The sequence below is a fragment of the Pecten maximus genome, chromosome 17, assembly GCF_902652985.1.
Source record: "Pecten maximus chromosome 17, xPecMax1.1, whole genome shotgun sequence".
NCBI lineage: Eukaryota > Metazoa > Mollusca > Bivalvia > Pectinida > Pectinidae > Pecten > Pecten maximus.
The window spans coordinates 27,913,641-27,936,562 of NC_047031.1; the positions used below are offsets into that span (position 1 = coordinate 27,913,641).

The 22,922-nt window shown below is 36.8% G+C and overlaps 2 protein-coding genes across 2 annotated transcripts; one reads left to right on the top strand and one right to left on the bottom strand.

Annotated features, from left to right (window-relative positions):
- The first annotated feature begins 6,494 nt into the window (after positions 1-6,494).
- On the top strand, positions 6,495-9,434 carry LOC117315048. The gene is made up of 3 exons (XM_033869184.1): positions 6,495-7,254; positions 7,645-7,759; positions 8,223-9,434. The coding sequence occupies exons 1-3, from the start codon at positions 6,603-6,605 to the stop codon at positions 8,224-8,226; spliced, it is 771 nt and encodes a 256-aa protein (XP_033725075.1). The 5' UTR covers positions 6,495-6,602; the 3' UTR covers positions 8,227-9,434.
- A 128-nt stretch (positions 9,435-9,562) lies between these two features.
- On the bottom strand, positions 9,563-22,361 carry LOC117315047. The gene is made up of 18 exons (XM_033869183.1): positions 21,846-22,361; positions 20,563-20,655; positions 20,185-20,220; positions 19,290-19,402; positions 18,659-18,857; positions 17,845-17,979; positions 17,282-17,416; positions 16,998-17,144; positions 16,687-16,809; positions 16,073-16,240; positions 13,666-15,711; positions 13,117-13,227; positions 12,682-12,804; positions 12,146-12,322; positions 11,863-11,952; positions 11,161-11,349; positions 10,516-10,593; positions 9,563-9,721 (listed from the first exon to the last, which is right to left on the bottom strand). The coding sequence occupies exons 1-18, from the start codon at positions 21,931-21,933 to the stop codon at positions 9,699-9,701; spliced, it is 4,074 nt and encodes a 1,357-aa protein (XP_033725074.1). The 5' UTR covers positions 21,934-22,361; the 3' UTR covers positions 9,563-9,698.
- Between the last annotated feature and the right edge of the window lie 561 nt (positions 22,362-22,922).

Consider the following 22,922-nt stretch of genomic DNA (forward strand, 5'->3'; position numbering starts at 1 on the left):
TGACCTTGACTTGTTTTCAAAGTCACGGGAATCAAATTTGTTAAATACTTCAATGATCTTCCTTTCGAGAGCCAAAATACCCATATGCCTGATATTTCGCCTGATGGTACTGTAACAAGGACAGAGCGCTGTTCAAATTCAACATGGAAATGACCTTGGCCTATTGTTAAGATCACGAGAATGTGAAATATGCTGCATGCGGTCAAGTACACTATATATACTACACAGGATCAGCATCACGTTCCACATTGCGACGTGTAATGGCCTTTGTATCCGCTAAGCTTTATACAACAAAAGCACCAACCGATATCATTTAAGTATTTCAACACCATTGCCTGACTCCGATAATACGTCTGTGAATCACCTTTTTTTTAGAAACATCGGATACCATGTCCAGAAACATCACTAACATACTGGTATTACGGCCAATATGAAAATTGGAAACGGCAACATAACCGTAAATCTTAACAGGCTATGCGAGCGAGTCAGCCCGTCTGGGCCTTTTGTTCACATGAAACTGTGCACAGTTGATATGATAATGTAAGAAAATTAAACAATAAATTTCCTAAGTCTACTCCAGTAAGAGGTATACCTTAAACATATGGTAAAGATTATCTGTATTGAATCTTTCGGTAGAAAATATATCAACTTGAAAAACATTTTTGTGGTGTCGCTGTAAGAAGGCGGTATCCTTATGCGTCTCAACAATCTACCTATTAAATTGTAAGAGTGATAATCGATTCATTAATATGCGTGTAATAATTTCCTTCAGCTAAGCGTGTCAAGCCTTGTCAGCTTACAAATCTTCGTAATTATTTCTCTTAAAATGACAACACTGGTGTCTTAGGCGATATTGTATTAGATATTTTGACATATTTTTTATCATATTTATTTGATCTTTTTATTTATTTATTTTTTAAAATATGGATTCGTATATAACAAACTTGACTATTAATCAATGATAACTTGTTAATGCACACGTCACAAAATGTTAGGATGGCGTGTTAAGTTGTTTGCGATGTGTTGGGAGTATTTGATATATTTTTATCATAATTATTTTATTTTGTTTATTTATTTTTTAAATATGGATTCGTATATAACGAACTTGACTATTAATCAATAATAACTTGTTAAGGCACACGACACAAAATAAAAATTCTTGTATCTTTGTTAGGATGGCTTGTTAAGTTGACTGCGATGTGTTGGGACTTGTGGTCGAGATGGTCGTCTGAACTTTACATTTGTGTAACCATCACCTGTCACCGGCTCTGAGGTCGTGATCAGCAGTTTACAGAGACCGATGACTTTAAGATGTGACTACCATGCAATACTAATGCTTCCATCTCGTAGATCACACGGTGTTATCGCATGTAGGCTACAATCAAAATATTCGGCGTCCGTGTAATGAGGTTGTGAGGCAGTTCAACATGGCGAATACCGCGATACTCCGAGCACTGACTTTTTTCGTTTCATGTAAGTATCTACACCTACATTTGATATTTATTTTCACATAGAAACACTGAAAATGATGTCGGATCAACAAAAAGCTTGATATCAATTCGGAAAATGTATACAGTGAATATTTTAAATTCATATAAATATATCCCTCTTTTAGATATTTTACAATGGTAGGTTTTCACGGTCTGTTCGCCGTTACAATATTTCCATTAAAAGATATATATATACATTTAATATAGTATAAAGTTGATATACATATATATACAATACAGTATATAGTAGATATAAATACAATATAGTTTATAGTTGATATGCATGCAATATAGTATATAGTATATATATATTATACAATACAGGATTTAGTAGATATATATACAATATAGTATATAGTATAGATATATTATACGGCATATATAGTAGATATATATACAATATTGTATATAGTAGATATATACATACGCTATAATATATAATATATATATTTATGCAATATCTTAGATATATATATATATAATGTAGTATAAATAATACATCTCCCTATATAGCAAGCCAAAATGTAAAGATCATGTAGAGGAGTATAGTATAACGAGCTATTTAGTATACTCTCTTTATTGTGTGTTTTCTTTTGTAGTATTACCGTCACACCTATCATTTCTTCACGTGAATTTCACGTGAAATTCACGTGAAATTCATGTGAAAAATTTCACGTGAATTTCACTTTTTTGCCCTTTTCACGTGAATTTCACGTGAAATTCACGTGAAGAAATATTGCCTGTGTAGTATTACTGTTACATGTAATAATGCTGTGACTTTAAACGTTTTAACTGCAGGTGATTGTTAATGGAAATAGTATGTTCACATTTATACACGTACGTACGCTTGCAATATTACAGAAGACCTGTACTGTCTCATACATTTTAATTAAGTGCAATTAATGAATGACAAGGAAAAATTTCCTACGGCTGTAAATGTCCAATACACATCATGGTATATATTCCAACCTGGTGAGCAGCTTATTTTAAAATTTTATCAATTAAGGATCTTATATGAGTTGCTATGTACATTGTAGTAAGAAATTTACTAAAAGATTTCAATGATTTTAATTGTCGTGGAAACATAAATTATTAATTTAGTCTTCTGAAAACCGTTTTACATTGTACGTAGCCACGATTAAGACTCTGTTAATTCGCCGACTTCTATAAGCTAATGAAAAAAACAAATAAAGTTACTAGCTTCCAATTTACCCCCCTTCTCATTGGCTAATATATGGTCACGTGGAGGTTAATATTTTTGTGATATTAACCAGATGAATCTATTTTTAGAAATATCGAGTCAATATTGCGTTTGCGCGTCATAATTTCTGTGACACCACAATCAATGGTCATGTGTAAACCTGTTATCGTTAGGAATATATTGGTATTCTTTCTTGCAAACCAGTTTCATAATATAATAATCGAGAACTGATAGAACCTAGATATTGTTCTGTTCTCTGTCATTTTCGACTCGCATCGACTGTCAAGTTATCGCTAAAACGAAACGAAGTGAAGTAACTCTATGACAGAATGGTTTTATGTGAACACCGTCGTTATACCGTTGTGAGAGGCTAGTCTACCTAATTATCTAATGATGTAAACATACATGTAGCTTGTAAATTGTGAAACTTTTATTTATTTCAGGTATTAGTGTCAGTGCTGTGGCGGTCGTAACTAAACCTGAAGGTATTCTATTTTATAAAATCTTTATTCGAACTGATATTTTTTTCTGATTTCTGAATTCGAACTAGTACTTCCTTGTTTTCATTAATGCTCATCCTGTTTTTCAGTTGCCGATATCGCTCCATTAGACTCCACAAAAACGAACCTCAATAAAGGTATGTTGTTTTGCTTTATTGCTATTCCAAAGACCCGTAACAGCTAAGTCGGCGAGAGCGTTGGTCACGTTACCTCAGGCGAAGACTCGAGGTGCATGGTTTGACGCTCCTAACCCGTGTTGGTCTGTGTTTCCCTGGAAGATAAGAAACGGGCCGATCTGTGCTGTCGTAGTTATGTACTAGGGAAAACACTTTACCCTCTGGATGGCTGGCAGGTGACGGGCATCCCGACTGTTTTTCAATGTGGTAGTCACCAACTACAACAATGAGACCCTGCCATACAATGACTTTGGCTGTTCAATGGGCGATATCTAACCCAGCAAACATCCCAAGGTTATTGTAGTATATTGTCTGTAGAATTTCATTGGTATATATAAGTGATGGTTATGACATTTAACATACATTATTGATTATATTAAAGAATTTCTAAATTAAGTCTATTTGCTTTAATTTTGTTGTACTTCGTTTTCAATAAGAACGAGCATTCTATTTCATTTCCGTTGAAGTACATATTTAAGTGTCAATCTTTTTTTCCATTGGGAGCATTCCCCTTGGATTGCGTTTACTCGAGTTTTAGTAAATTATTTTCAACGACAAGAAGTGACATCAATACATCATTGAACTAATCTGTTTAAATATGTTTTTTAAGTTTGAATGAAAAGGAATAGAAACATCAACAAGCATACAATTCTTTCTGGTTTCTAATAAGTATTTTCATTGGCTTTAAATGTGACGTCAACGTTTGTTTCGTCACTTTTGATTGGCTGCTACAGCGGCATGATATATTTTTAGAGAAAATAGTTGGGCAATAAATGTAGATTTCCACAAGGATTGTGTATACTAGTAGTAGATTAAATCAACTTAAATGTAAGTTTTTATGTTATGGTATTATTTAACCAAACATCAGAGTGTACTCTCACCAACCAATTGATTTAGTGTACACTCCGTTTTTTTTTTTTTTGTTTTGTTTTTTTTTCTTACATAAACAAATACATATTCAAGCTAAGTCTTAAATTCTTGCACAGGTCGTAATCGTTGTGACGGCATATCTGTTCGCCAAATAGCTTAGATACCAACATGTTGAAATAAACAGCAATACATGGAATGATTTTGATATAGATAGGCATATATAGATATATAGATAAAAAGAAATGTATGAGTGTTTGACGATTAATTTCTACTAGGAATTGCTGAAACGAAACCGGAAGTTGCCAGCTTTACCATGATGGAGCGAATGATGAAGTCGTTAAAGCAGAAATCAGAGGGACCGAATGGTTTGTCAGAATTTCCACCCCTACTGACCGAATTAATGATGGGACTAGTCACTGGCGGTAGACACCGTAAGTATAACCTCGGACTAGTCACTGGCGATAGACACCGTAAGTTTAACCTCGGACCTCCTCAACGGTATTAATGATGGGACTAGTCTCTGGCGGTAGACACCGTAAGTATAACCCCGGACTAGCCACTGGCGGTAGACACCGTAAGTATAACCTCGGACGTTCTCAACGGTATGCCAACTGCTCTGACACAGCATACAATTATGATCTATTTCGGGGATCGACATAGGTTTCATGTGTAAAGTACGTTATGAAACACTTGGAATAAAATGTATTATTATATTACGTAACATGATCGAAGCATATAACCCTTTTTGATATTGAGATATAATGTTGTATATGTATAGATATATATTGAAACAGCAATGTCAGACGTCCATCCTATGTCAAAGACGACGGGGATCCGTGACGGGAAATCACCATCGGTAAAGTCTACACATCTAGACCTAGAACAGTATGAACCTCCCTCTGGTAAAGGAAAGTCATCGAAGGGTAAGTATCAAGTCGATACATGTCGCCGGGTTTTCTTTATCACAATGAAATATTGTTTTATTGTCTTAGATACCTTGTCGGTGGTGAACTTCTAATGGCGAGATTAATAATTTATACCTTTGGGATGTGGCAGAGAAATCTCCATCTCTGGGGATAATGTTCTTGATGGAATAACAAAAGACTCTCTGCCGACATAAAAACGCGAAACTCGCAGTGTCTTGAAACCTTCAGTAGAATTAGTAGTGACGTTTTTGTATACTGTACTTCAATGATAGCTATTTAGATATTTTGTTTCAATCTTATTTGAAGGACGATTGACTGCAGAGAGTTCAATATCTGATATCATGGCACACTTGTCTGACATTCCAAACCTTGGAACTTCTACCTCATCACAAGGTATGTATACTCTTTGCTGATATTTGATACGCTGATGTGTAAATAACGTTTTTATTATACTGTGTTTAACGAACACTTTACATTAACATTTATATTTAACATTCATGAGGCTGACGAAGGTTATACTTTCGTAAAAGTTGGTTAAAACTTTTCTTGTATTTTAGTTCTGCCAGTCTGATGAAAAATGATTTTATCGGAATTTTGTTGTTTAACCGTGATTAGTCTAATAATCTTTTGAACAACTGCATGGGCCCTGATCTTGTTATCGCCAACACCAAAATAGCTTAACAACCAATATTCTTTAACCAAAACTTTCCAAACTATGGCATTGGTGAGACATGTGAGCCTGAGTAATAACGTATCTTTATTTACTCTTAACGTCTGTGTACCTTCTTTGATTACAGATAAAACTGAGTACGGGAAACCTGTATCCGGAGGCTTTGATACACCAAACACGTCGAAGTCATATCTAAGTAAGTCCGTTTTCCTGCTCCTGGTTTACTTCCATTTTCAATATTTGAAGTGAATACTAGGATTAGTAATGATTTCTGTAAAAATGCTTTATTTACTAAAATTTTAGAGAAATACCACATTTGGCGCGCCAAAGTTATTTTTCGGTATAAAGTGTGTATAGAATGTGACATTAGCGCAATGTTTTAAGCCCGTTAAAATAGACAAGATAAAACTGAAAACTATTGCCGTTAAGTTTGTGGTTTAAAATAAACAGCGACAAACATGCCATGTACATATGTAAAGGTCCTTACAAATGTATCAAGCCAAAGACTTCAGTAACATTTAGTTAACGATATTATCATGCACAATGTGTGCGGTTAAATTTACGTTCTATGCGTAAATGTTTTAGCATTCTAAACGCTCTGCTATCATTCCGTGAAATTGAGATTGCTTTAGGTAGTTAATGCTGTTTCATAAAATAACATGTTGAGGGCGATTTCGGTTAGTCTGTATTTACAATATATCTTTTACGGTCAATAACCACACTCACCCTGTTTAAATATGCTTATAAAAGTGGAGTAATATTTTCAGGTATGAAACTTAAAGCTGCTGAAGATTTATTGAAGACATCTATGATAACTCTAACAGCAGCGAACGACATCATTAATACATTAGTAACTGGTGCCAGCGATCTGGATAATGTAAAAGGAACAACTACACCAGTGACTATGATAGGAAACGGCCATGAACCATCCGGAGGGAGTCACCGAGATCATATTTCAGGGAATAGTCTGGGCGATAATTACAAACCTACAAACGGACTAAATGGAGCATTCTACTCAGATCATGATCCGAACACTGAAACGAAAATAGACAAGACTTCAACTGGATCTCGTCGAACAGGAAGTATAGTAGACAATAGAGACTTAACGCCATTTGAGAGTATATTTGGAGAGATTGTTCCAGTACCGGAACGCGGTCAGATTCAGACCCCTATAACCAAAAGACATCTCGGTGAAAAGGACTTTGTGAAGTCGGGTAAAAATTCCTTACAACCAAACACCAAGGACAAAGACATATTTTCTCATCCCGTGGACTTTCCTCACCAAGCGGAGCCATATCCACATCTAACAGGAAACGGTAAATCGCCGGGTATGATGCCACCTCCACCACCAATTGACATGCGTGCTTTTCCAGGGTCGATGATGTCACAGTTTGAATCACCTGTACCCCCGCAACATTCAAGTATGCGCTAATATTTGTTTTAACAATCACTTAATGAGCGATTCGGCTAAAAAATCCAGCACTATAAAATGACTAAATTTTCGTACTCATTATTCTGCTCTAAAGACTTTATTTTCTAATGACTCTGCGCATCTTTTTTTCTAGAGGATTCTACTAATCCCGAAAAATCCATTTTTTTTACAAATAAATTTACAGGGAACTGGAACTTCATGAACAAAATATATTATCCAATAAAATCAGGGAAAACATTTAACATTAAATGTTTAACAGTAATGTAAAGCCCTGTTGGGCATAATATGATCACGTCAAGATTTCGCCCTCTTCAACACTCTAATCATATTTTTTTTATATACATTGTCTGGTAATTGTACATGTATATGATGTTTTAAGTGCCGATGGGAGGACCAAACCCGGGCTTCAATCCAGGACAATTCGCCGGCGGGCCAGGACCTGCACTAAATCGGGGATTTATGTCTCAAGGAGGTCCTAGAGGTTTCATGACCGGGTAAGTTCGATATAAGGATAGTTCATGCCAGCACCACATTTCAAAAACTGTTACTAGTATCCTTATATCCCGAAACAACAGCAGATTTGGACTTAACTCGTGTTTTGTAGTTAAGTCTTTTCGTAATGCAAAGTTATCTGCTTTTGTTAGCAGATATTGATTCCTACGTCATTAATTTGTGAGAGTAACGTCATGGATATTGTTAGAAAATTATGTAATTTTGCACGCAAACTAATGACGTAACAATCAACCCCTGCTGACAAGAGCAGATTATACTGCACTTGGAAAAGACGTGATATATAGGTGTATATAGTTATAAAAAAAGTATGACTCGGGTAGTATATTACGGACTCAATCGGTCAGGTTGGATTAATGAAATATTACAAGAAAATGTTGGCCTTAATATCATTTGAAAAGAAAAAGATTCGTAATAACTAAATACATGTTTGTATTATTTTTGTAGATGAAGTGTCATACCGGGAAGAATGCTTTAGGACATCCATCATTGAACTCGACCATATGTATTTCAAATGATAAACCGATCGTGCCAGAAAACATTATTTGAATTTTTTGATACTCTTATCTAACGGAGAAATATTTTGAAAATATCCATACATAATGTTGATTCTATTTGCGAGCAATATACTTTTTCATATTCATTATTGTAAGGTTTCCAAACGACTGACTCTTCTCTTTAAACATCCATGTGTCATTGATTTGTTGCTGTTCATATTAATGTACTTCCGGTAAAATAAATGTACTTCTGGTAAAACGTACCCAAGACGAGCATTTAAACATACTCTTGAGATTTCGAAGTGTTTGTCAGCTTTAGACAAATTTTGTAGGAATATATAATTAACAGTGGTATTAGTAAGTGAATTTCAATCACTATAAGTATAATGGTGGTTTATGCTCTCATATCAACCACAAGTATTTAACGGCTCGTTTCAACCACGACCAAATTTAAAAATACATCTGAATGCATGAAATATCATTGTACATACTATTTAGTAATAAATAACTTTGTGTTAATCATGGAATAATGAAATAGAATTGATTCCAATGTATGATTTGCTTGCATTCATTTATTAATTGACAGAAAGCACTATTATTATCATTTCGAATTATAACTCATAATCTCTGCTATACCTGGTTGTTTCAAGATGTCGGAATCTTTAAGTGAAAACTTATGAACCTTCCGTCCATCTTCAGTTATGCTGTAACCAACGAGGACATGTGTTATTTATGTTTGAAGATTTGTATATATACAATTGAAAATATTAAAATGTTCCATCTCAAAGTAATCATAGGAACAGGTGATAATTAACAGCTAAACTATACTATGCATGTACTATACGTAACACAACTATACGCGAGAACTTCCAACAAGTAAATTTGTGTCTCCAGCTTATGGCTGACACGTCATTTAACATTATAACTAATGATAGTGTTCGAATGCACAACAAAATTCGAGTATGAACGTATAGCCCAGATTGTGTAGTTTTATTGGTAAACTCGTGATGTTGCGAGCTTCCTCGACACATTTATATGCAACTCATGTGCATATTTACATAGGTGAGATACATATATTCATTTTCTTCCTGATGAATTAAAGATAAACGCTCATGAGGGGAATGCTGGATAACTTATCCTCGGCGCATCATCGACCTCGGCATTAAACGGTCTAACCCCAGGGTTAACGTAAGTGTATAATATACCAGTATTAAGGAGAAGTGTCGCTATTTATGTCTTAATTGAAGCAATTAAATTATGACGAAGCTATATGATCATACAAACATGATAAACAATATACATAACTGTTTATTGTGGTTATTAATTCTACAGGGACAATGAACAGTAAGGCTAAATATAAATAAAGGCATTGAAACTTAATGATGATTTGTCGTCTGGATTCAATCACAAGCTTTCAGTAACACAATCAATGCATAGGACCTGAGCGACCTGTAAGGTAAATAAAACAGTGATAAGACCAGGCGATGTTCCAAACTTATAATACATGTAGCTGACATTTAAAATCTCTGTTTAAACATTATTGGTATGACTGGGTTGGTGAGGGTATAAGCTTGATGAATAAACATAAACGCAATGCGAATAAAACGAAGATATTTCCTGGAATAAGCCACATAGTAATATATATATATATATATTCGATTAGAGGCAAAACTTAAAAAGGCAGTCATTGATCCAACTTCATGAGTTCAAAATGTGATATCTCATTACATCAGATTTTCTAAAATTTTGTGATAATGACAAGATTATTACATTAATATGACATGAATGTATTTTTTTATCGCCACGTTATCAAGTTATAATTTAATTTAGTATGAAACACGCATTTTCATTGGCTGAAATAATGTTGTTATACCTCCATAACATTTTTGACGTTGCGAAATGCAACGTCATTTTTGATTGGCTTATGGCGTTGCGTAATAATTTATCACAGAAAAGAGTTCGCCAAAGAAAGTGAAATATCTTGGTGTGTATAAGACGAAATTAAATTATAAGAACTAACATTAATTATTTTTTCTGTTATACAGTCATAACATAAAAAACTGGAGTGTACTCTCTTCATAAACCGCTTCAGTACACTCCAGTTTTTTTCTGTTATGACTGTATAACAGAAAAAATAATTGATCCTTAAATACATTGAAAGCACAACAGATTAAAATATACGTTGTAAATATGTTCATAGTGGAACATTTTACAGTATTAAAGCTTAAGACCATTGTACTTACAGCGACATTGCCGACAGTGTGCCACGTCATAGACTATACAGGACGGATGACAATCCGGGGGGAGGGGGCGGCACTGACCTGTGGATATAATACAGGTTCATCGTAAACTTTAAAAAAAACTTAATATCCTCAACAGTTAAAAAGGTAAAATGGTCATTAGAAAATTGGAGAAGCTAAAATCAAAACACAGCTATCATAAGCACTGGTCATGTTTTTCATTAAGTTGAAAAGCATTAATGTCCAGCATAATACAAGAACGTAGACTTAGAAGTAATCGATTGAAAAATCGTCCAACCGCGCAATTACGCGACCCACCATTAACATCACGGGGCCACGACAGTATAAACGTACTGATCATGTGTACACAAGCTTTCAGATTTACCTTAATTTGAAAATGATATGGAAGGGGCGTAACTCCCGTAACAATTGAGGATAAGTAAAGGTGAACCACTTGATAGGATTTTTTTTTTAAATCCGCTTTAAATTGTAGACATTTTCCTTTCTACCTATGGACGAATAGACATCCTTATTTCTGTAAGCTAACAACTTCCTCCGGGGGTAAAATGAATAGAAATAAAGCAAAAAATTCAGCTAGAAAACTTCTGTATGATGACATTATTAAGCATTCATAGTAAATAAACTCACTTCCTCCGCCACTGCCACCACCGACAGACATGCCTCCGGAACCACCCATAAAACCTCCACTGCCTCCCATTGTTCCACCGGACGCATTACTGCCGATAGAAGAACCACTGGAGACAGCCCCACCACTGCCACCTCCTGAGGTTGCACCACCTACTTGTGACGTCACTACCACCTGTGCCTGATGGCCACCTTAAAATGTGAATTTTACAGAACACCTGGTTACATACAGTTAACATACACTTATGTTCGCGCCGATGACCTTTAAGATGTTGTTACGCTAATTCATCAATACGCCAATCTATTCAAATTTGATTATACGCTAAATTTTGAGTGCGCAAAAACAAGTTCGTTTGAAGTATCTACATTGAATCTAGATACAGTAAAATCCCATTATCTTGATCTTTGATTATTCGAAGACGTTACTTATTTCGATGAAAAAGCTATAAATCAAATATCAAATATGCTGTTATCCTGTGTACTCGGGATATCTCGAAGGTTTTTTCATAACTCAACTTTAGATATAAAACATGTCGTTACATTGAGTACTCGGATTATCTCGAAGTTATTTCAATAACTGTACACTTGTATTTTATATAGATAAGTATGATGCGGAGTGTTTCTCTTGCATGATGATTATTCTTTCTTTTCCTATTTTGTCAAAACAAGTGTACATTTCTCTACTATCGGGTAAAAGATTTATACCTGTATCGCATTCGTGGCAGTGTTCTGTAGAGCTGGTTTGTACCTGGACAGCTTGTACTGTGTGGTGATTCTCTGTACATTCATGACAAGCTGTCAAACAGAAACATTTTTTTTTTAATTTGAGAACATAAAATCATGATAGATTATAACACTGATTCGTCTTTCCTGTTAACTGTTAATTTAATGTGTCTATTACTCGGTCTTTATTGAATGTTGCCGTTGTATTACACATTTACTCATTTGCACACATGTTTAAACATGTGAACATTTAAGAACGCCTTACTTTCCTTTTCCACACATGAACACGTAGGACATCCATCTGGACCCGCGCTGCCCATGTGATAACCGTGTGTACATGACGTCATACACTTTTCCGTTTGTGGACACTTCTTCAAAATGGCGACAACGGCAGCTTGGTTCGGTTTAGGGGTAGGTGTTGGCTGTACACACTCGTGACATTCTGGTAAAAACAATGTTGCAGAATTTCAAAAAGTGGCTGTATATATCAACAGCTACTCACGGATTATTACAACGAACTGGATATTGGCTTCGAAGTTATTTTGGATACCGAACTTTACGACTTTGTATATGCAAAGTTCGACACGAAAACTACAGATAAAACATGTCTATATTGTTAAATAGTAAAGTTTAAAATGCAACAAACAAAACGCAGAATTATAAACATGTATACAGAAGATGGTAGCAGGCCGGCACAGCAGAACAAATAACCACACAAACTAAAGCGAAAAGCATCCAAACAAAAAGAAAGTTAAACTTTCGGTAGCTTGATATGTGACCACATGCGCGGTAAACACGCACCCTCCTCGTGAACACAGTCACATAAAGGACAACCATCATATCCACGCTTGTAACCAGAGTCACAACGTTTAGAACATGCAAACGTCTCCAAGCAGCTGATTTCTTTATTTTGAGATGGATGTTCTATAACAGAGTAAACATAGAAACAGTGAATTTGAAGATTATATCAAAATATGGGTCAAAATTTTGAGGGTTGGGGGTTGGAGGGTTGGTTGTTGAGTGTGTACTGGACCGATAATACAATAAATGTTACTTTCAACACATTTCATAATTTCTAACATTGATTTTCGGAAAGAACATGAAGTACACGAGTATATTTTGAATTGTATTACCGTGACATAATCGAATGAACACTATTGATAGGTGCGAAGAGTCTTGGTGATCGTTAGTTCGATTGTCATATTCTGAAGTCATCAATTGGATGGAGAAACTTACTTTGATCCTCAATGCACTCACATGTTGGACACGAGTCAAGTCCTCTTGCATACCCTAGAGAACACGTGACTGAGCATTTGAACGGTTTTGGGCAGGATGTACCCAAAGCAGCTGTAAATGTAAGGTCAAATGTGTACTGTGTACTCTGTAACGTACGAGACCTTGAGAATATGCATTATTTATATCGACCAATCCTCGAAGTAATTTAAGTTAACCGAAAATATAACCCAAAACCTAAGTTGATTTTTGCCTTATCTACTGCCCATGACGCCGTGAGAACGTTTAAACATTATACAAATACAAACATAATTTGACATCTAAATAAACTGAAAATTTCTTTCCTATCTGAAGTTTCCATTCTTCAATTAGTTTTCTTGTGATCTCCCTAGGTAGCAATAGTACAATAACTCATGTTGCTACTAGAACGATAAATCACTTATAACTATACAAATACATTTTTTTGTTTACAAAATATTAACGCTGGACTGTTTCATTATTTAATCTATTGATTTATTGTGTTGTTTTGTTAAATGTTAATTATATATTTACCCTGCTGCGGTAGGACATTCCTGTCACCCGCGGTTTGTGTATCGACTGCTGATTGGATGATATACTTTAATTCACTCTCCTCATCTGCCCCTTCCCCATTTTGATGAGGAAGTCCTGTCATCACTTCTCCGGATCCAGCCAGGCAGGAACAAACTGGACAGCCATTGTTATCCACGTCATCAAACGAATATCCTAATGGACATGTTGTCATACAGTGCATAGTTCCCGGACAATTTTTTATGATATGGTCTATTGTGTTTTGAGAAGTTGTGGATCCTGGTTGGGTATTACCATCGTGTCCACCAAATCCTCCACTCATTGGACTGTGACCCCCGAACAAAGACCCCAAAGTTCCTCCAATTGATGCACCTCCAGAACTACCAATGGACGGTGGTTTATTGCCGCTAGAGCCGCTTGTTGGTCCGCTACCAAATCCTTCGCCTCCAGATCCTGACGAAATTCCAAAGGGAGAGTTGCTGCCTCCCGAGACACCAGGAAAAGGCCCACCGCCAGAACTACTGTTTGTAGCAGCAACAGAAAAGGGCCCCTGTCCTGCTGATCCACCAGCTGCAGCTTGTGCAAATGTACTGAAATGGAATCCACCGCCATTGTTACCAAATGGACCTGCACCGCCAGCATTGAACGGGCCACCGGACCAGTTTCCCTTACCACCTTGAGAACCCTGACCTGGAGTAAATTGTCCAAAGGTGCCATTGATCTGAGAAGGAGGTGCGAGTGTCGAGCCATTAGGACCAGAAAGTGTCTGCACAGATCCCCCGAACTGGTACCCATTCAGAAAAGTAGGAACACCAGCTGCTGGTGCATTACTTCCCGACTCCGAAGATCCTGGCGTGAAGAGAGATTGTCCTGATGATGGACCACTGCTTGTCGCACCAAAAGGTGAGTTATTGCCGGAAATAATAAACGGTGAACTTCCACTTGATGCAGCCGATGCAGAACCACTGCTTGCACCAATAGAAGGTGAACCTCCGCCTGACACTCCCGACGATGAACCGCTGCTGAAACTACTGAAAGGGGAACCACCGCTAGAAATACCGAAAGGTGAACCTCCGCCTGACGTTCCCGACGATGAACCGCCGCTGGAGCTACTGAAGGGTGAGCCACCACCCGAAATACTGAAAGTTGAGCCTCCGCCTGACGTTCCCGACGATGAACCGCTGGTTGAGCTACTGAAAGGTGAACCACCGCCTGAAATACTGAAAGGTGAACCTCCGCCTGACGTTCCAGACGATGAACTGCTGCTGGAGCTACTGAAGGGTGAACCACCGCCTGAAATACTGAAAGGTGAACCTGCATTTGAAGTTTCCGACGATGAACCGCTGCTTGAGTTACTGAAGGGCGAACCACCGCCTGAAATACCGAAAGGTGAACCTCCGCCTGAGGTTCCCGACGATGAACCGCTGTTGGAGCCACTGAAGGATGGGCCACCGCCTGAAATACCGAAAGGTGAACCTCCACTTGATGTTCCCGGCGATGAACCGCTGTTGGAGCCACTGAAGGGTGGGCCACCGCCTGAAATACCGAAAGGTGAACCTCCACTTGATGTTCCCGGCGATGAACCGCTGTTGGAGCCACTGAAGGGTGGGCCACCGCCTGAAATACCGAAAGGTGAACCTCCACTTGAAGTTCCCGACGATGAACCACTGCTGGAGCTACTGAAGGGTGAACCACCGCTAGAAATACCGAAAGGTGCGCCTCCACCTGACATTCCTGACGACGAACCGCTGCTGGAGCTACTGAACGATGCACCACCACCATTAACTATCTGCTGTCCTGGTTGTAACGTGATTGAACTACTGCCAGTTCCTGTTATTGTGTTTGTACTACCCGATTCACACTCATTACACGTTTCTTTTCCGTTGTTTGAAGGCACACCTACATCATGATGGGCTGTAACTGCCACCACGTGGGTTGTCACGTGATCACAGTCGGTGCATGCCTGGTGCCCAGTAGCCGATGGTGCTATTATCACCTGTTGTTGACCTGATGCTCCGTTAGTTTGCGTTCCACATGTATCGCAATGTTCTGTGTTCATATAAAGAGACGCTTCTTTTAAACAGAAATATTGCCACATATCTAGATCCATATATCTTACCGGCCTGCTACCATCTACCGCATGTTCTAACATGACCTATATCATACTTTTTACGATAATATTCGAAATTGTATCATAAAAAAATAGTTTTAAAACATCAATATCCGTGATTTCATCATATATGTCACATTTCATAGATTAGATTGCAAAGGCATTTTTATATCAAAGTGAACACGTTCGGCACGATTTAACGCCGTCTTTCATGACTACGTTTATAATCACTGTATTCTAGATTATATATCATTACACGACGACATATACTAGACCAGCTATATGATACCATAAAGTTACCTTCGTGGTGTGTTTGAACTTGTTGCACGGTCACAATTGTTAGACATTCACATGTTGGACAACCGTCGTCTCCACATTTGTAGCCGTCGTGGCACGGCGCATGACAGGAAAATGCGGCTGGACACTTCATAGGCTTCTGTATCACCATGACAGCGGTCGACCCAACAGCTACGTAAGATACGGACAATGAATGCGTTCATTTGTCATATGACATCTTGCACATAAATAATCCGAACCAGTATTGATGAGACTGAGACTTTTTTAAAACATTTAATTGTGCAAAAATATTATACAATCCTATTGTGAGGTAAATAGCTCTACTTATGGAGACCCCGACGTTTTCAGTCACGTTTACGAATAATGACATTTTGACATCAGTTAAGATTGTATCTCTTTCTGTTAATTTCACAACATAGTAATTTATTCGAAACTGACTATATTATCATAATGTTTATATTGACACATTTTTATTTTATTGACATCGCTCCGCGATTTCACGTTTAAATGAGTCCTCGACTGACAAAACAGTTTTAATGTACAGTTTCCATTTTCGTTTTTTTTTTTTTTTTTTTTTTGTATCCGTGTCTTTTGTTTTTTGTCTTGTTTGTACTTACACGCAGGCGCGATACACTCGCAGACAGGACATCCGTTACTGTCACATTTGTAGCCAATGTTGCAACATACGTCACAGTGCAATTCTGCCGGGCATGTGACCTGTAAAACCTCGACCACGTGAGCTGAAAAGACAGGAAAGTAAAAAAGTGAGATAACTGAATAACTGTAATAAAAGGATACTCTGGGCAGATGAATCATAAAATAGTACAAAGACCGTTGTCACGATTACGAGATGTTTACTTACCTACTTTACTCACAATAACTAAAGGCTTGATATGCAGTCTAAAGTTGCCATGCATGAAGTACTCACAGACAGTCTGGATACAGCTACACACTGGGCAACCATCAGGACCCGTGTTGCCTAACTGGTACCCGGACGTACACGACAGCATGCAGTTCAAAGTCTTTTCACACTCGAGTGGCTTTGAAGCTGGAGTTGTTGGCGCCGCTGTAGGTGCTGATGTAGATATAAAACAAAACACTCGTTAATCTGGGTGTCCCTCCTCAAATACATTGTACAGTATATACTCTTTGTATATCAATACAAGTGATGAAACTATGTTGTTGTATAACATTGCATGATAATTTACTTACGCGGTAAGCACGTGCAAGTTTGGCAACCGTCACTTCCGGTTTCTCCGAGAGTATATCCGGTTTTGCAAGATAACATACACAGATATGTTTGCATACATGTCTTTGTTGGTACCGGCTTCGGGGCTGGGGTTGTTTCTGATGAAATAACATATTCTAGTCAATAATATCTTGTAACTATGGTAGTTTAGTCAGAATCTAAGCGTGTACTGATATCATGGATACAGTCAATAACACAAATGTGGAAATTGAAAAGGTATAGAAAAGAAGCAGCTCGAGGTCAATCATGTTATTACCATAGACTTAGAGATAGAGTAATAGCATGTATCAATTTTATACAACAACTAAATTCAATCCATTGTGTTGCTTTTAAGCCAGGTCCACCTTATTGTTCACGAGAAAGAATAAATCATCGAGATGTTTCAATCGTTATACATTTGTACCAAGTACTTTGCAAGTTTTCGACTCGGGTCAAAACAACCCTTTTGAATGTATAACTGAATTATAAGGGAACTAATGCATGTAGGTGACCAATATGTGGGACACATTATTATATATATTATTACCTGGCATACAGGAGCAGGACTGGCAGCCATCATGTCCCATGGCTCCGAGTGTGTATTTAGTATGACATGTGGCCATACATAATTTGGTGCCCGTACATGACGAGTGGTGTGTTGCCTGCACGAACTGCACGTGTGCTACATCAATAAAAATTGAATCGATCAAAGGACATGTCAGTAATTATAAATTAATATATAAACGTAATGTTACAAATTAACAGAAAAAAATACTCACAAACTGGGTCAGAACCAACACGCCGCAATGTGAAAGAGTAGGGCTTTATCACGGATTAAACTCAACTTAAGAATGAATCAGTGGTTGCAATTACCTTAACAACAAATTCTGTAAACCAATTCCTTTTCTCGGCAACTTCATTTCGCGTTTCATGCATAACGTTTTTTTTTTTTGCGGTCGTTTTTTTCGCGATTTACAGTAATAAAAGACCTACATGTACTCTACCTATGATTAAAACTTTTTCGCGGAAATTATTTTTGCTAGTTCTAATCGCTCTTGAAAAAGAGAATACTAATCACATGCGAAAATAAGTTGATCTACAGTAAGGCTTTATCACAGATTCAATTGCGCTTAATGAAAATAAAGCTTCATCAGAGATTCAACAGAGCGAAATAAAGATAAAGTTTTATAACAGATGTAACTAAGCTTAGTAAAAATAAAGCTTCATCACATATTCAATTGAGCTAAATAAAACAAGGCTTTATCACAGATATAACTTAGCTTAATAATAAGTAAATCTTTAACACAGATTCGACTCAGACCATGATAATTTTTTGTGAGTTGATATCAGTAGTACATTACCTGTTGAATGTGACACTGTATTGACTGTGTGTGACGTGGTGTGTGACGTCGTGGGTGCGTGGTGGGGACATGTGCACGAACGACAGCCATTACTGCCTACAGCCCCCAGGGAGTATTGTCCATGGCAGGTTGTCATGCAAAGGAGGGTTCCGGAACATTCCTTTAGTGGTTTCTCCTTAGCTGGCTGATGATTGGCCCCCTAGATGGTAAAGTCAATTATATAAAATACATATGGAACTATACATGTACTTAATTTTCAATTAAATATCAAAATTTTGATCATGGCCCGATGGTATAAAGGTACATTAAAGAGATTGAGTAATGTTATATTACATAAAAATTCAGCAACTTTCGATTTTTCTTTTTTTTTTTTTTGTGATATATTTTTTGTATGTATAAAAATATGTTGGTCAGTTGCTCGATCATGAGGATTTTGTCCGGGTATTCTGGGTTACTCTACACCATTATTAATCGCTGACCGGTACTATCCGGTCAAACACGAGTAATTCAATATGCATGTACATGTATCCTAATCGCTATAACTATCAATAATGATTTACTTCTATGTCTACGCCTTTAGCAGGGTAAAGAAATAATTAACAAATATACAGTACCGATGATGACTAAATACCTGTATGGATCCGAATGGACTGCCCCCTGCTAATGTGCCAGGTTTAAAGTTAGGGAATGATCCGCCGAACCCTCCTCCACCTCCTCCTCCTCCTCCTCCTCCACTTATCATTCCTATTTAAAAATAACACACTGTAAAACATAAACTATATAGATATAATCAAGGAGGTTCTTGCTAGCATACATGGATATTTATCAAATGAACACGCACGCTGGTTATTGCTAAAGAAATACATGTTCCCTACTCGTCCCGCTAAAATAATAAGATTGACATTGACCCAAAAAACTCAGTAGATCGAACTTGATCTAGCTAATCATATTGAAGTTACATACCACTATTTACCGGCAAACCTTCAAGTATGGTTGTAAACAGTGCGGAAAACTCAGTGGACGGACTGACAGTCATATGGACAGACAGACGGACGGGGAGCCCAGGAAACCGAAAGTCCCTCCACTGGTAGGGGACTAGTAACTAGCTACAATTGATTTATTCTAGGACATCAGTATTGTGATACAGTACCATATTGTTACATCTATCATAATAAAGCATAACAATTGATAAAATAATATCTACATTATTTTATCCTTTGATATCTTTGAATATATCATTCCGTGTTTTTAATAGTTATCATCATTTTAAAAACTTCTAATATAACTCATTCAAAATAATGTCATGTTATTATTTGATAACAGATATATGATTGTGGAAGTAGACAAAAACGAGCAGGCAGGCCACTAGGCTATATACAACGGACGTAGTATCGATTATAGTTTGAATACTCCTATCCAATCAGAGGGCAGCAGGTCACTAGTTATGACTGGTACTACCGTAGACTGGTCAGGCCCTGGTCATAGATACATGTATAGGTCCCTCATCAATAGAAGATATTCCTTACCTGTCATTCCATAATACCCTCCGGGATGAAACATCACTGCAACAACAAGTACTCGAAATGAAAGAAATGGCGAAATTAAGTCTTCATATGTGTATGTATGTGTGTGTTGCTAAAAGGCCAATTATTAAATGACCGATAAACTATTTAGAGTCCACAATATATCGCTTTTTAAAATGAAATAATTTTTAATGTTATGAAAAAAAACAATGTATTTGATTAGTATAATGTTTAGCAACAGAACATTACTGCGATACATATTATGACACAACCAAACAGTAAATATCAGAATTAATTAAAAAAAAAAACCTATTTACTTTATAAAGTAATCTAAATCCAAACACAGAAAATACAATGTTCTACAGAACAATATATACGTACGTTCCCCGCATGCGCACTCTTTACATCCTCTTTCATCTATCTTCACACAACCAGGTATACAGTTGACTCGTTGAGGACAAAACGTGTATCCGGCTAGAACACAAAGTATTAAATGATATGAAATCACCATTTTTTTTCAAAAATTCCTTCATAAGAAGCATTATTTGATGCGTTTGTCCACCCTTACACATTTTTATATCGGTAACGATTCATTGATATTGGTATCTCAGCAGCATACATGCATCGTGCACCAGGAGTAGCAATTAACTAATAACAGTCACACAAACTCGCATTTGTGTATATGCAACTGAAAAAACTGTGTCCGTGAATCGTCACATACTGATCAATGTCATCGGTTTATTTCAGAATCACTGACTGTTACATGGCAATTTTACAGTCGTCTTTGATGTTGAATATTTGTAGTAATGAATTTGGATAATTCACCAAAAAGAGCAATGACTATGTCTTCGAGACGAAACCATTAACTGTATTTAGTATTATATTAATGTTACAATACTGCACATATAAAATCAATAACTAATGCTACATACAAGATAAGGTTTGGATTTGATGTTACTAGTATTATTTTGGAAATATATTGTTGACAATTAAGAATACAACCAAATATATTTACATTCCTAATGTGGTTTGCTGATATGAACATACCAAGTGAAAACAACAAACATATGACCATGAATACACTATGAAAACCGTATGAAAACATTGTCTCTCGTGCAAATCACCTTATTAATCGGGTCATATTAATACGCCATCGACAGTAAGACAGGAAGAGTAGCTTCCCTTGGATCGATAACGTTGGTACGAGATAAGTGTTAAAACTATTGAATGATTGTATTTAATATTATTTTTACTTTAATACTTCTTTCCTTTTGTTTTATACAAAATTAAACAAAACAGACCGGAAAATGCGGAACGACATTAAAACAATGGCGTGGTGCATAGGCGGGATCTCCCGGCTGTTCTAATAATTTGGCGTTTCGTTGTATACATGACAAATTTTTCTTTTTAATAAAATTTCTCGTTTTCTCGATATAAATTTTTAAATCAAGGTTATGTAAATATATGAATTGGATAGATTTTTTTAATTTTCATTGCGGCTATGAATACCAGTAGCTAGCTACATATCCTCCGAGGCGCGCTACCGCGCGCCACGGGATATGTACACCTGTAGCTAGCTACTGGTATTCATAGCCGCAATGAAAATTAAAAAAATCTATTCAATCCATATATAAATAGAGATATTGTAGTACAATATAACTTACCTGTGCTTGTGACGGCAAACATAAGAATCCAAATTAACATGGTGATATTTTCTAATCCTATGTAATGTCGTTTGTTGCCGTCTTTCATTTAATGACGGATGGTTGTTCGTTCTCTAGCACAGTGCTGTGTGTAGACGACGATAGTCAATCTAACATCGGACCGGAGGCCCGGACCAGCTATCCGGATACAGATTACAGCACACGATCGTATGATAATTATTACCTAATCCATCTCTAGCATCTTGTTTATCAATTAGCAGGTGCCCACTTGAGTCACGGAATGAAAGGTCAATGTTGACAAATCGAACGTAATCTTTCTTTTAGACTTTCGTCTGCCTTCTATCCAGATACGTGTCGGAATACGTTCATTTGTAAGAAGCCATGATTATTCCACAGGAACGTCAATTAACTGGCCATAATGGTATACAGTCTATACATACGTAACATTAGTTCTAAGTCTGGCTAGACGTCTTGAACAGTTGCAAAGTAGCAGTTATCTATTGGCTAAAAGGAAGATTCATGTATATGATACACAGCAGAACTGCAATATCAATGTATCAATACAAACAACATATATTTACATTAACCGGAAATAATTTCAACTTAGAAATCAAGGGAAGAGTATTAAAAGTAAACATATATAGATTTTCGTGACGACTCGAAAAAATACATTAATCAAACGAGCAGGTGTTCCGGTACAGAAATGGTCTTCTGCGTCATCGAGACTCTCCTTTCATTTCGTCACGTTCACGAAATGAAAATACTTTGGCGACAAGGGCACTATGAGGCATATCAACATGTATAGGACACACCTGACTTCATATCGCCACAGGAAGTATACTATTATATCCGAGTGAGATCGACCGTGATGTAATATTTCTCGTCCTCCTCCTCTCGTTGTGTTGTTAGTTTCTTCAGTAATAATCTAAATTAAAGTCTTTTTTTCCTTTAAGTGTATCTGTGTGAATCTATATTCGCACGTGAGTTAGACTCACCATTTTGTTATTATGTCGGTAGTATATGTTGTTTTTGTACTCGTTTTATCGATTTTCAATTAGAATTACGTTTTTTTGTTAT

Excerpts from the sequence above, each read along its gene's own strand:
- LOC117315047 (XM_033869183.1), bottom strand. The coding sequence starts at position 21,933 with ATGAAAGACGGCAACAAACGACATTACATAGGATTAGAAAATATCACC. Across the intron at positions 20,221-20,562 it reads AGAGTGCGCATGCGGGGAAC|TGATGTTTCATCCCGGAGGG; the intron begins GTACGTATATAT and ends TTGTTGTTGCAG. Across the intron at positions 11,350-11,862 it reads CTGCCACGAATGCGATACAG|GTGGCCATCAGGCACAGGTG; the intron begins GTATAAATCTTT and ends TCACATTTTAAG.
- LOC117315048 (XM_033869184.1), top strand. The coding sequence starts at position 6,603 with ATGAAACTTAAAGCTGCTGAAGATTTATTGAAGACATCTATGATAACT. Across the intron at positions 7,255-7,644 it reads TGTACCCCCGCAACATTCAA|TGCCGATGGGAGGACCAAAC; the intron begins GTATGCGCTAAT and ends TGATGTTTTAAG.